Source organism: Geotrypetes seraphini, chromosome 6 (genome assembly GCF_902459505.1).
Source record: "Geotrypetes seraphini chromosome 6, aGeoSer1.1, whole genome shotgun sequence".
Taxonomy (NCBI): domain Eukaryota; kingdom Metazoa; phylum Chordata; class Amphibia; order Gymnophiona; family Dermophiidae; genus Geotrypetes; species Geotrypetes seraphini.
In genome coordinates, this window is record NC_047089.1 from 183,297,979 (window position 1) to 183,313,415 (window position 15,437).

General features: G+C 45.8%; 1 protein-coding gene across 1 annotated transcript in view; it reads left to right on the forward strand.

The window, feature by feature from the left end:
* Nucleotides 1–9,360, forward strand: part of LOC117362624 (vesicle-associated membrane protein 8-like) — a 26,214-nt gene extending 16,854 nt beyond the window's left edge. Inside the window, exon 3 of the mRNA XM_033949289.1 lies at nt 6,862–9,360. Coding sequence (XP_033805180.1) covers nt 6,862–7,005 — 144 coding nt within the window. The 3' untranslated portion in view covers nt 7,006–9,360. The remainder of the gene's footprint in view (nt 1–6,861) is intronic.
* The last annotated feature ends 6,077 nt before the right edge of the window (nt 9,361–15,437 follow it).

Sequence of the window (15,437 nt, forward strand, 5' to 3'; positions counted from 1 at the left end):
TACCGGACCGGTCCGAGCCTCGCACGATCCCATCGGTGTCGACCCCCTCGGTACCGCTTAACACTTCCATGCCAGTGCTCTCGGGTGAACCACACCGTTCCCAACCTACGGTGCAGACCCGCTCTGATACCGACCCTTCCCGGTACCAGGAACGGCACCGGTCTTCCTGTCCCGGTACCGCCTCGGTACGCTCCGGCAAGTCTCTCTCCAAGACCCGCCATGCCGAGCCCTCCACACCGACGTCCCGCCATGCGCACCCTGACATCAGGGACCCAGACTTATGGGAAGAATCCCCGCACGGTACCGAGGAAGACGCTTCGTCGACAGACGAGGAACCCTCGGTGGCTGATACCGGTTCAAAACCCGAACAGTCCTCTTTCACCAAATTCCTCAGGGAGATGTCGACGGCTCTTTCCATTCCCTTAGAGTCCGACTCTAAAAAGTCCCAGGCTTTTCTCGATGCCCTAGACTTTGAGCAACCTCCCAAGGAATTCCTTAAGTTACCCGTCCACGACATCCTACGGGAAACTTTTTACAAAAACTGGGAGAACCCCCTCACTGTCCCCGGGGCCCCTCGCAAACTGGATAGCTTGTACCGGGTCATTCCGATCCCAGGGTTTGACAAGCCTCAATTGCCCCATGAATCTCTCCTGGTGGAGTCCACCTTAAAGAAAACTCAGGGCTCCAGTGTCTATGCCTCCACCCCTCCTGGCAGAAAGGGGAAAACTATGGATAAGTTTGGCAAGCGCCTTTTTCAGAATGTGATGCTGGCCAACAGGGCAAATAATTACACCTTTCACTTCTCCTTCTACATGAAGCATCTGGTGCAACAACTCTCCTCCTTACAAAAATACATCCCTGAACGTAAGGTCCCCCTATTCCAACAGCAAATTTCCAGTCTGCTCCAACTCCGGAAATTCATGGTACGCTCCATTTATGACTCGTTTGAACTGACCTATCGAGCATCTGCCATGGCTGTTGCCATGCGGCGTCTGGCCTGGCTGAGGGTTTCTGACCTCGACATCAACCATCAAGACCGCCTGGCTAGCGCACCTTGTCTTGGTGATGAACTCTTCGGGGAGTCCCTGGACTCAACAACCCAGAAACTCTCGGCACATGAGACCAGGTGGGATACTCTGGTGAAACCTAAAAAGAAGACTCCGCCTGCTCGCCCCTACAGACAGCAGTCTTCCTACCAGCGCAGGTTCTCGGCCAGACCTCTCAACCCGCCACCACAGCAACCTCGCCGACCTCGTCACCAGCTTCAATCTCAGGCTCGCTCCCAGTCTCACCAACCTGCCAAGCCTCTCCCTCCGTCAAAACCATCTCAACCCTTTTGACTCTTTTCTCCAGGGCATGGCCAGTCTCCCACCATCATTGCCTCTTCCTCAGCCTATCGGAGGACGCCTCCAACTTTTCCTCAGCCGTTGGGAGGTCATCACATCAGACCAGTGGGTCCTCAACATCATTCGCCACGGCTACTCTCTCAACTCTCTCTCACGGCAACTCTCTCTTCCACCAGACAGTCCTCCCAAAGAGTCTGCTTTCCACTCCTCCCAATCCTCCCTCCTCCTGAGGGAGGTCCACTCCCTCCTTCTCAACGCCATCGAAGAGGTACCCTCAGACCAAAGGGGTCAGGGATTCTACTCCCGCTACTTCCTGGTTCCCAAGAAGACAGGAGGCCTCCATCCCATCCTCGATCTCCGGGACCTCAACAAGTGTCTGGTCAAGGAAAAGTTCAGAATGCTCTCCCTTGCCACGCTTTACCCTCTTCTCTCTCAACACGACTGGCTATGTTCCCTAGACCTCAAAGAGGCCTACACTCACATTCCAATCCATCTGACTTCACGTCGCTACCTCCGATTTCAGATACAGCACCGCCACTATCAGTACAAAGTGCTACCCTTTAGCCTTGCATCATCGCCCAGGGTGTTCACCAAGTGCCTTATTGTGGTGGCGGCCTTTCTCAGGTCTCACAACCTCCAGGTGTTCCCCTACTTGGACGATTGGTAGGTGAAAGCACCTACGTCTCCACTTGTGCTACAAGCCACTCAGCACACCATCTCCTTCCTCCATCTCCTGGGGTTCGAGATCAACTACCCCAAGTCGCATCTGCTTCCCACACAGCAACTTCAGTTCATTGGAGCCGTTCTCGACACCACTCTGATGAGGGCGTTTCTCCCCTCCGACCGCCAACGGACCCTGCTCCACCTCTGCCATCAGGTGCTCCTTCATCACTCCATTCCAGCTCGGCAGATGATGGTCCTCCTGGGCCACATGGCCTCAACGGTCCATGTGCTTCCTCTGGCGCGACTCCACCTCAGGACACCTCAGTGGACTCTGGCCAACCAATGGTCACAGACCACGGATCCTCTTTCTCATCCCATCTCTGTGACATCGTCTCTTCAGCAATCTCTTCAATGGTGGTTGAACTCCTCCAATCTTTCCAGGGGTCTACTCTTTCATCTACCCCCTCACTCCATGATTATAACCACAGATGCCTCCCCCTATGCATGGGGAGCTCACCTGGGAGATCTTCGCACCCAGGGACTCTGGACCCATCAGGAGCGTCAACATCACATCAATTTCCTGGAACTCAGGGCCATGTTCTATGCTCTCAAGGCCTTCCAGCACCTTCTCTACCCTCAGGTTCTTCTCCTGTGCACAGACAACCAAGTCGCCATGTACTACATAAACAAGCAAGGCGGCACCGGATCTCCCCTCCTCTCTCAGGAGGCCATCCGCATCTGGACCTGGGCCACAGCCCACAGTCTCTTCCTCAAGGCTGTCTATATCCAGGGCGAACAGAACTCCCTGGCTGACAATCTCAGCCGCATCCTTCAACCTCATGAGTGGACTCTGGATCCTCCCACACTCCGCTCCATCTTCGCTCGGTGGGGCACTCCTCAGGTGGACCTCTTTGCAGCTCCTCACAACCATCAGCTGCCCCATTTCTGTTCCAGGCTCTTCTCTCCTCATCGTCTGGCCCCGGATGCATTCCTGCTCATCTGGACGGATCGGTTCCTCTATGCCTTTCCTCCACTGCCTCTGATGTTGCGGACGTTATTCAAACTCTGCAGGGACAGAGCCACCATGATTCTCATCGCCCCTCGGTGGCCTCGCCAACACTGGTTCTCCCTCCTGCTCCAGCTCAGCTCCAGAGAGCCCATTCCTCTCCCTGTGTTTCCTACTCTACTTACACAGCAGCATCAGTCTCTACTGCATCCCAATCTGTCCTCGCTCCACCTGACAGCTTGGTTTCTCTCGGGCTGACCTCTCCAGACAATCTGTCTCAGCCTGTCCGTCGTATTTTGAATGCCTCCAGGAAGTCGGCCAACCTCCAATGTTACCATCAGAAGTGGACCCGGTTCTCCTCTTGGTGTCTACTACATCACCACGATCCCACCTCATTGGCGGTGGAAACTGTACTAGACTATTTGCTCTCTCTGTCCGACGCTGGCCTCAAGTCTACCTCAATCAGAGTCCACCTCAGTGCCATCACTGCGTTTCATGAGCCTATCCTCGGAAAACCTCTCACGGCTCATCCCCTGGTTACCCGGTTCATGAGAGGCCTCTTCAATGTCAAACCACCTCTGAAGCCTCCTCCAGTCGTCTGGGACCTGAATGTGGTTTTATCCGCCCTCATGAAACCTCCTTTTGAGCCTCTTGCCACAAATTCGCTCAAATTTCTTACGTGGAAGGTGCTTTTCCACATTGCCATCACCTCTGCCAGGAGGGTTAGTGAGCTGCATGCACTGGTTGCCGACCCACCTTTCACTGTTTTTCACCATGACAAGGTGGTTCTGCGTATCCATCCTAAATTCCTTCCCAAGGTGGTCTCGGACTTCCACCTCAACCAGTCCATTGTGTTGCCTGTCTTTTTCCCTAAGCCCCATTCTCATCCTGGGGAACAGGCGTTGCACGCACTGGACTGTAAGCGTGCCCTTGCATACTACCTTGACCGTACCAGGGCTCACCGCTCGTCCCCTCAGCTCTTTCTGACCTTCGACCCTAATCGTCTAGGTCGTCCTGTCTCTAAACGGACGCTTTCCAACTGGCTTGCTGCCTGCATTGCATTCTGTTATGCTCGGGCCGGTCTCTCACTGGAAGGTGCTGTCACGGCCCACAGGGTCAGAGCTATGGCTGCTTCTGTGGCTTTCCTCCATTCCACGCCCATCGAGGAAATCTGCAAGGCTGCCACTTGGTCCTCAGTTCACACGTTCACTACTCACTACTGTCTGGATACCTTCTCCAGACGGGATGGACACTTCGGCCAATCTGTGTTACATAATTTATTTTCCTAATGGCCAACCATCCCTCCTTCCTCTCTGTTCGCTTAGAGGTCACCCATGCGTTAAGAATATGCTGCCTGCTTGTCCTGGGATAAAGCACAGTTACTTACTGTAACAGGTGTTATCCAGGGACAGCAGGCAGATATTCTTACGTCCCACCCACCTCCCCAGGTTGGCTTCTTAGCTGGCTTATCTTAACTGGGGACCACGCACTCCTCCGTCGGGCGGGAAGGCACTCGCGCATGCGCGGTGCGGCTAACTAGAACTTTCTAGTTAAAAGTGTCCATACCGGGGCTCCGTCGGTGACGTCACCCATGCGTTAAGAATATCTGCCTGCTGTCCCTGGATAACACCTGTTACGGTAAGTAACTGTGCTTTCTGTTCCACAATGCAGGCTGTGAAGATCGTGCCCTTTTAACAGTGAAAGTGAACTCTGCTGCTCAGTTGTCCCAGCCAGAGAGGTCCTGTGAGCTTGCTTTGACTATTCTGAAAATCAGACCTTTTTGTGGTTTTCATGAAACAGTTTGTATAGCAATCCCTCTTCAAACACCCAGAAATGTGAAATTCTTCAGTACATTATGGGGGATACTTTTCCCTATGTAAGAGTATTCCTGCTTTGCCACTTACAATAAGAGATTGCTGGCACAAAGCAGCCTATGGAAGGGATGTTTCATGCCCTTTTCAAGGTGACAAAGTGACAACATATGGCATGCCCCAGAGCTAAGAGTTTACAGCAATGGGATTACTTTAAATCTTTCAAGGTGCCCTGGCTTCTTGTGAAGTGAGAATTCTTCAACCTGTAACACAACAAACTTGGCCAAATCCTTGTAATCCTTTTTTCATTTAGCGGAAAAGAATTGGAGCTATGAGCTCTTCATGGAATCTTAACTGTGATGCCTTTTACTAAAACCTAGAGCACACTAATGGCTCATAGATATAAAATAGTGCACACCGAGCTTTTGAAAAAGAGCCCCTTAATGAGGTGCATATATTCAGAAAAGAAAGTGCTGTCCAAGTCTGAGAAACAATCATGGTGGCAGGACCAGGCAACCAGAGCTTTTGTGACCAATATTTTTCCATGGGGAGGAGGGAGGAAATCTCAGATCTCAGGGATTCCCTCTGCTTCCTACGGCACTTCTTCTCCCCAAATTTCCATGCAGACAGCGTTGGCTTAGCTGGAGGTAGCAGGCCACAGAGGGTGAATGAGCACAAGAGGTGCTAATTTTGTTCTTACAAGCATACCTTAAAGATACATAGGGAAAGAGAGAGAGGAAATGGCACAGCTGAGAAAATATGGAGGCTGATCTAGGTGTCTGTAAATTTGAGTTAGGTGTCTAAATCTGTTGAATGAAAATGGTAAGGGGCTACATCCTCTACATTTTAGGATCTTAAAATTCACAAGGTAGTTTAATAAAACTGGCAGACTGGTAGGCAGCATTAAGTTGGGGAGGTTATTACTGTGTGTTAAGTGCAATGCCTGCACAAGTGTCTGATGACAAGGGCAGCAACCTACAAGCTCAACAAAGTCTTCAGCACTTGACTGGTTTGAACCATATTATAATAGATACATAAGGGGCAACACCTTACATCACTGCATGGGTGCCTCTCTTGAATACAAATTCAAATCTTTTATTGTTTTTGTTTTGGATTTTAAAAAAATATATTGACTTTAGCCTTGCTAATGAATGATCAGCTGCAGCCCTGATAATGTTTTCCCGTCTACTCATCCTGCTGCAAACCTGTTCTATCGAGAGCTAGTATGGCTTCTTTTTTCTTGGACTCTTTAACCTTTGCCCTCCACAGCTGATCTCTATTAGAATCTGTTAAAGTCCTCCTGTAAGCGGGTGCCTCTTGGGTGACCACTGCCTTGGCGGCATAGAAAAGGTGGCTGCTTCCTGGGCTTATGGCTGACTCCATCTGCCAGCCTCCTGGCACAGTCTGACACCAACAACACAGCTGGCGCTTTGGAAGCTGTGGCTGCTCAGTTAAAACAAACAGCATCTTAGAGGTCATATTGTGATACAGAGGTCTTGTGCCCCTTCATATCGGGGAGGAAGCAAACTTGGATAAATTTAAGGGGGCATTGAAATGGGGGTTGTTCTTTTTTTTGTTCAAAGACACCTTTGAGCACTGATGTTAGCCCACCTTCCCCAAACTAGTAAATAGCTGCCATAAAGAAACTTCTCCCCCCTCCCTCTATTATGTTCTCTTCTCTTGATTTTATTGTAGTTCAGCATTCTCCCTCTTGTTTATTAGTTTGTCCGTCTTTGCTTATGCAATCTCTTCGTCTTTGTCTATACAATTTGTTTATACATTATCATTTTAAATTTGTATGTAAATCGCCTAGAATCCAGGATAGGCGATTCATCAAATTTTTATTAAACTTAAAAGTCAAATTTGTACATTTGCTATCGATTTTTAAAGATTTGACATCAGAGAAATACATTTTTTTTTTTCTGTCCCTGTTGCTTATGTGTCTCGCTGTACTGTGTGTTCCACTCTGCCCCTCCCCCAAGCCGGTCTCTTGAATTGTCTCACTTGTCCTTTTTTCTTCATCTCTCCCCTACAGTCGGAGCACTTTAAGACAACGTCGCAGAAGGTGGCTCGCAAGTACTGGTGGAAGAATGTGAAAATGATTGTCATTATCTGTATTGTTGTTGCCATCATCATCCTCTTCATCGTACTTTTTGCCACAGGAGTCATCCCTACCTAACTGGACTGTGTTACTTTGTAGCCCCACCCTCCCTCAGCCCTGTTGAACTCTTGTTGCAAGGCTCTGCTCTCTCCATAGCCCTCTGGCCTGAGCAGGAGTTCTGTAGGGTTCACAGCTCCCTTTGCCCTGAAACTTCCTCCACTCTCTGCCATAAACTGTGCTTCTATCATATCCCCTTCAACTTTCAGATGGGACGGAGAGTTGTTTTGCCTTTCTAAAGTGAAGTCCTGTGGCATGAGCGTGGAGTAGTCGGGTTCTGGTGTTTTGTAATGCCCATAATAAACACATGCTAGGGTGGGGGTGCTGTCTTACCACAAGACATAGAATTATATGGTTCAGGAGGCAGGTGTTAGGTCACATGCCAAGGCTGAATAGTTTGTCTTTGCCCTAGGGCAGGGGTAGGCAATTCCTGTCCTCGAGAGCCGGAGCCAGGTCAAGTTTTCAGGATCTCCACAATGAATATGTATGAGATGGATTTGCATGCACTGCCCCCTTGAGATGCAAATCTATCTCATGCATATTTATTGTGGATATTCTGAAAACCTGATCTGGCTTTAGCTCTTGAGGACCGGAATTGCCCACCCCTGCCTTAGGGTATGGGATAAGCCAATCTCTCTGTGACCACTCTGGCCTTTCTGGGTATCCAAAATTATTATTTCATTGATAGTCCTTGTGGGTACCTTGAAACTTCTGGCTGGCTATGACACAAGTTCTCATGGAATAATCTAGATTCTAGCAAGTTTGGTGTTTGATATTTCAAATTTGTATTTTACCGGTAGGGGAGTGCCCCCCCCCCCCCCAATGGCTGTTAGCCATGTGGTATGGTCATCATGCTGGGGGAGAGATGCCCTCCTTAAATGTTAGTTTGCCCTTGTGGATTCATTTGCCCTCCTATGGAGTCTGAGCACATTAGTGCTGAGATGTGCTTTACCTTTAGCCCACAGGTCATTTTTGGCAGTTAATTGTGTTTTGCCGCAACCTCCCAGGTGAGCAAGCTAGGATATGGATGTTTCTTGAGAGCAGGACCATGAAGACTCAAGAGCTTCAATAAATGATGTACTTTGAATATGCCTTTGGATAGTCAATAATCTTGATGATCCAACGAGGCTGCGTTTTGGCAAACACTTCTTTCCTTGGGGGTCAAAATAGGACAAATTATCCGTTAACAGCCTGGTGAATTCTCCAGTGGTTCAGGCATTCTTAACAGATCCATCAGTAGAACATATTGGATTGTATATTACACAGCCCACAAATATATAGCAATATACATCTTATTGCACTGAGTTGTTGCTGATGCCTGAGCCATTGTTAATTGACGGATTTCTTTTTCTTTACTACTGGTCGTACCTGGCCAAGTTTGACCCATGATGCAGGCAAACTTTGGCAAAACATGGCCATGTCGAGTCATTGAGACTGAATGGACTATTCGATAAAGTACATACCAGTAATTTCTTGAAACATTCAAGTCTATTTCCTCATGTTAATGGTCCTGTCTTTTCGATATGCTCCTTGATAGCAGATACCACCTGGGGTGGGATCAATGACTAGCAGTGTGGCAACCCAAGTAGTGGCACCAGTGTGGCAGAGACGTGATTGAGATGGCAGCCTGGTTCCTAAAGTAAATAATAGATGCAGATTGATGTAGGGGCTGCTTGTAGTAAAGCAATTCTGCAAAGTTGAAGTGAGGATGAATTTTTATTTCAGATATATGAAACAGTTGCTGTAAAATATGGCAAGAAAAATATCTGTGTGTCTTCCCCCCACCCTTTCAGCTGTAGACCTGTGAGTGGTTTTGGTTCTCTACCCTAATGCTTTTAGTCAGGAAATGATGATAAATTTGCCTTGTGCCCTTTGGCTTTGCATAATTGTTTCATTAGAAAGATGGAAGACATGCTTTACCCTGCTGTTTATTTAAGGATCAAGTCCAGCTAGTTGTAAGGATCTTGTAGTGCTGACATGGGAGTTCAGTCCAGTGATCAAGGCCCTGTTTCACTCTCCAATCGTACTCTCTTCTCTATTGCAGGGCACTGGAATGTTGAGGTGCTATTTAATTAACAGAGGGAGAGGAATAATATGTAAATACATGTATTTCTGTGTACTGTTCTAAATTATACAGTTAAATACATAAACCATTTCTAGTGCAATAGGTGTGTTGTTCTAGATGGATGGGTAAAACCCCATGCTTGTGAGCTGTGCAGAAGGAATCCAGTCCAGCTTTTGAATCCCTCCTCCTTCCTTAGAGAGCTCTGCTGTCCCCTTCAGTTTTTCCTTCTGGGCGTGAGCTTGATGGAGTCTTTTTGAGCTGCTCTGTCTATTTCTTTATTTTTATTATCCAGTAAAAGGATATTGTCCTTATTGTCTGGGTGGCAGAGTTTCTTTTTCTGATTACAGAAATTCAGATGAACTAATCTAGCTTCCATGCTACACCTTCCACCTTCCAGTGCCACTATGGAGATAGAAGTATGGTGACTGCTAAGACAGTGGGTCTGACCCACCCCGGAGCAGATGGCGGCCTTTGCTGAGCTGGGCCCTGTCCTATGAGTGTGATGCTTGTGGCGATAAAGTACTGTTTTGATGCTCAGCACTTTAAAGCAGTTCAGTTTCTTGCCTGAAGGACCTGTGGTTGGGAAAAGAAGTGCCAAAATGTCCCTGTATCTTTCAATTAAAATCTTCATCATCATCATCAGTCCTTTGCTTCCCATAGACCTCGGTGGTAGCAACATGCTTTTGCTATACACCTTGTTATCACTAGAGGGCAGATTTTCCTGATGCTGCACTTTCTTCTGTGATGGGATAGGTTGATATCTTTGGAAGAGAAGGATAGTCTTTGACCTAAGCCCTTTAGGGGTGTAGCACGCTTCTGTCCCTATGAGGAGGCTTTGTTTTGTATTGCTTTTTGAGGTATATGCATAGTTAATGATACCAAAGATTTTTGCAGATGAGGAAAGAAAGGGTAATAAGTTAACAAGAGCCACAGTATATGAATTCATAGTGGGATAAAACACCCTTAATGTAGCTCACCGATTGCTTATGGAGAGGGGAGACTTCTTGTTCATTTAAATCATTTGCATACAGGCATGGCTCCTGTTGGTTCTCTGCTTGTAACACATAAGGTTTCCCAGAGGTAGCCATGAGCTATTGTTTTAATTTCTTATATACCCGCCTGAAAGCTCCAAAGCTATCAAAGCAGTATACAGTAGGTATAGTTATGTTCCTGCAGGGCTCACAGTCTCAGTTTATACCTGAGACAGTGGCACGGTGTGACTTGCCCAAGATCACAAGGAGCTGCACAGAGATTTGAAGTGGATCCTCCAGGTTCTTGGCCTACTGTTCTAACCATTAAGTTTCTCCTCCACTCTGTGAATTGTAGATTTTTGCTGTTTTGGGGAGAACCTTTCACAGCCAGCAAACAGCCGGACCCAGACATCATTTTTTTTTCTCCCTGAGAAAGTTTGGAGATGGGCCTTACACCTCTTCCAGGTAGTGCCTGAGACTGGCTCAGCCACATTCACTTTTAGGAGGAAAATACGTGAGCAGGGGATGTTTGGTTGACATGGGACTTGCATGTGTTAAAAGATGTAACAGTCCATATAGTTTTGTGTTGCTCACAGGGCAAGTATGAGGAAGATGAAATAAATACACCACAGCAATGGAATGAGCCATATATTGTGACTGACTGTACAACTGTACATTCTTCCTTAAATTGTAACAGCTGTCTTCACCTTACAAAAACTGAAGTGCTCATCTGATCTACTCCCAAAGTTGTATGATGTGTTAAGAGGGAAACGGTGTCTTGGGGCTTAGAGCATCAGGCTGAGAATCGAGGAAGCCTTGTTCAAATCTCACTGGTGATTGTTGGGCAAGTTACTTAACCCTCCGTTGCTGCTCAGGTGCAAAATTAGATTGTAAACCAAGACCTAGTGTAACTGCTACTGAAAAAGGTGTGACCTAAATTCAAATGTATTACATAGGTGCCACACAGTGACAGGCCAATAGTCCCAATCCAGTATCCTGTCTCCAATAGGGGCCACCAAGAAGTACAAGGAAGCTCTGCTACTTATTAGGCTAATACCGGTAATTAACAGAGCTGACACTTATCCAAACTTTGTCACCATTCTCAAAATAATCGCTTCCTCTCAAGTAAAATCCCATTTTTTGACTTTTTTTTTTTTTTTAATCTTTATTGATTTTCCAGACAGTGCAAAACACAAATATATATACATATAATAATACCAAGAAAAGCACATTAATCTTAGACATACATGAGCAATCATTTTAACCCTCCCACCCACCCAATAATTAACAATAAAACACAAATACATAGAATCTTTCAATAACCTTTCCCAATTTCAAATAATAGTGCAATTTTCCCCCTCCACCTGCCCACCCTGGATGTGTATGTTGAAAGGGCCAAAAATAAGATCAGTTATCATTCCTTACAGAATTTTGTCAATGGTTCCCAAACATCCATAAATTTCCTATAATGTCCCTGTTGTATGGCCATCATACGTTCCATTTTAAAAGTGGCATAGAGATTCCCACCAGAAAGTATAATTTAACCGAACCCAGTTTTTCCAGTTCTTCAAAATAAGTTGTATGGTAACCCCTGTCATTATAAAGAGAAGTTTGTTATTATGAGAAGATAGTTGGCTTTTAGGCCTCATTAACGTGCCAGATAGCACGGTATCATACGTCAATGACACTGGATTTTCCAATATTTTATTCATTTCTGTAAGGATCAATTTTTGATTTACACACTTTTTTAAAATTTTGTCAACTCATCTTTCTTTCTTTTTTTTTTTTTTGTTCTAAGAATTACAGCCCCAGTTTGATTTCTTGCTCGACTTACTTTAAGTTTAGTGACTTATCCCCCCCCCCCCCCCCCCGACTTTTCCTCATACTTTGAGAATGGTTGGCCAAAACTAAACTCTTATGCCTGCAAGGGTTATTGGAGAGAGGGGGGGACACTGAGCACAGAAACCTTATTGCCATGGGCAGTGGTAACCTTCAGTAAGCCACTTAATTCTATGTACACAAACGCCTTTTGTGGTTACACATTCAAAAGTGATTTACATATATACAGGTACTTATTTTGTACACCAAGATTGTACGCTCTTTATGGCAGGAAAACTTAAAACTATGCATAAGCAGTTGCTGAGTAAATGATTTATGTAAGTGATACCCAAAGCCTGCTGTGTTTAAATAAAAGATGACACTGTTAATAAACCAACCCATTTAGACTGGAGTATGAATTATTTGCAGTGCCCCTCTGCCATATTATAATGGTTCTCCCATTGTCTTCCTATCCTTCACACAGTTGGTGTTTCCAGCCCACTTGTAGTGCATTCTGCATCCCTTAATCTATGCTTTAAGCTGGTATACCATGGAGAAGGGAGGGGAGAGATGTTAGGTATAATAAAATCTGTGTTTCTTTAATGCTATATCTCGGGAGGGGAGGGGGGAGCTGGAAGGACCCTACCAAGTTAACTGTGGACCCATCCAAAATACTGTGTCTGGATGGGTCCACATGTTCCTGGGACATCCCCATCCTAACTGATTAAAAGCTGGATGCAAGAAAACTGTACTTAGTGATAAAAAACACCAAAATGGCATTAATGATGAGGCAACGTTGATCTACTTGTAGCTATATATTTGTAACTGACCTAACTGCATTAATGGTTGTACTGATCCTACCTGTACTAGCAACTCTGTTGAATGTCCTTGTAGCTTCCTGGGTAACTGACCCAACCTCTTGTAATATAATCCGACCTTGAACTGAATAGGTAAAGGTGGAATAGAAAACCTGATAAACATAACATACTCCCAATTCCTGTCCCACCCACCCCATCTTTAACTAGGCTATCCAAACCACATCAGTGCTTCTCTCCGTTTTCTCTTTCCCTCTCCATTCCTACAGTGTCATCCATTCTTGGCTTCATTCAGGTCTTCAGCAAGAACCTCTGTAAGTCTTTTTAATAGAATCAACCCTGTCTTCCATTCAGTCCCATAACTATCCAATTTAGGTTCACACAAAGCCTCTGTTCTGTAATTAGTGCCACATCTACCCCACTCTCACCTATACCCCTGCCAACAACTGGCAGTCTTTTCAATAATCCCTTCAGTCAGTATGGCACAGAAGTACAAGGTATGATAAAAAAAAATATACAGTGATTGCTGCTGCTTCCGAGCGCCATCCAACAGAAAGATGGGGATCTTCAATACGGGAAAGCAGTATGTCCAACCTTAACAGTGTGTGACGAGCGAAATGATTTGTTCAGACAATTGATAGGGAAATTTCTGAGGATCTGAGCATTTCTTATGGTTTGGTTCAAAACATTCTAACAACAGATGTGAACATGAAAAGGACCTGAGAAATGGGCAAACGGTTTCATCCTCCATTGTGACAACGCTTTTTGTCACACATCACTTCTGGTGTGGCAATTTCTGTCAAATAAAAACAATACAGTGTGTCCTCATCCACCTTATTCACCGTATCTGGCACCATGCAACTTCTGGCTCTTCTCCAAAGTCATAATGACCAGGAAGTGTAAATGTTTTTGAAGATATTCAGAGTTTACCATCAAATGAAAAATTATTAGAACAATAGACCAGGTTGATGATAACGAAGATGAAGATACAAGTGATGAATTAGGCCACAGTGCTTCTAATGTAGATGATAACAATGATGATGATAAAAGTATTTTTCACTCTACGGCAGTCAAGTGTTTCAGATAGAGATTCCCTTGATCAATATCTGCAGACCCAGTTAAGACAAAAGGAATATTGCAGCCTGGCCTGATTTGAAGGAACCTTTTACTTAGTCCGAGTAATCCACTTTCTGCCAGTAAAGTTGTTGAGCATCTTTTGAGCTGTGCTGGTTTACTAAGGACTCTCAAGCACACTTGCATGAGTGATGGTCATTTTCAAATTTAATTTTACTAAAAGCAAAGTCTTATTGAATTCTAGAGCAATAAAATAGTTGGGATAAAACATTAAAATAGCTGCATTCATTCATTGTAGTTATACTTTTTACTAAATAAGTGTTATATTAAGCAATAACTTTTTTCTTAAGTACTTTTTTAATATGTTCTTCACTGTACTTTTACTTATGTACTTTGTAGAACACTGGTAATAGCTGCCAGCTCACGAGCTTCTGTGTCCTCCGCAGCATGTTTCCTCTGCTGCAATCCCGCCCCTGACATAAGAAGAGGGGCAGGACTGTGGCAGAGGGAAGTGCTGTGGAGGCAGACAGCAGCTTGCTAGGATCGCTATAGCACCGGCGATCCTCTGCAGGCTGCTGTAATTAGCTGAAGGTGAGTCCGGGAGGCCAGGAGGAAGCCAGAAGACGCTAGAAAGAAGGGAGAAATATACAGGCCTTCGGGGGGGGGGGGGGGGCTGGTGTAGAAGTACATGGATGGAGGGGGGGCCCTGGTGTAGAAGTACATGGATGGAGGGAAGGGGGTTCAAAGTGATGTGCATATGCTAGATTGAGGGGGGGGGGGAAGAAATAATGGGTCTAAAAACAGGAGAGGGAAAGAGATGGTGGACAATGGGATTTAAGGAGGGAAGGAACAGAAAGGGAGAAAAGTTGGACACAAGGTGGGGATAGAGATACTGGATAGGAGGGTAGTTGGGAAGAGAAAGGGAGAGATGGTGGATCTGGGGATGGTGGGGTCCATCGCTGCAGCTGTGGGGATGGAGATGAAAAAAAGGAAAGATGCCAGACCTCTGGGGGAGGGGAGGGAAGGGGAGGACAGAGATGGAAGATGGATGGTTAGCATGGAGAAGGAAGAAAACAACAAATGGACAGGAGACCCTGACAAACGAGTTAGCAGAAGACGTTTGTCTCAGAGCCTGGGACCAACATGATTTGAATAATGACCAGATAACAAAAGGTAGAAAAAATAATTTTATGTTCTGTTTTGTGATTACAATATGTCAGATTTGAAATATGTATCCTGCCAGAATTGATGTTAGACCGCGAACGAGAGCTAGGATTTAACAGGGAGAGGAAAAGTCTTTTTTGTTTGTTTTGTTTACATCACAGCACCAGTGTGAGTAGGAGAGGGCAAAGGGGGTGAAGAGGCTATATAATAAACCCACCAGGATGTTTGAAAAAAAAAAAAAAACCACCCAATTGGGCAGGAAAATTGAATCGAAAAATCGATTCAATAGGCTGAATCAAATGGCATTGAAAATTTTTTCCTGATTTGGGCAGCATTAGTGGAGACTAATTGGTGATTAAGGTAAGTGAGGCTGCCACTGCTTGGGATGTGTGTATTGAGGAGAAACTGTGTGTGTGTGGGGGGAGGGGACTGTTGGGAGGAGAAAGAATATGGGGGAAGACAAACTTGATTAATTCATCTTTTTAAAACAATCTTCACCGTTGAAGAGGAGCACCACTTTGCCCAGGACAGTGATGGCACTGGCTG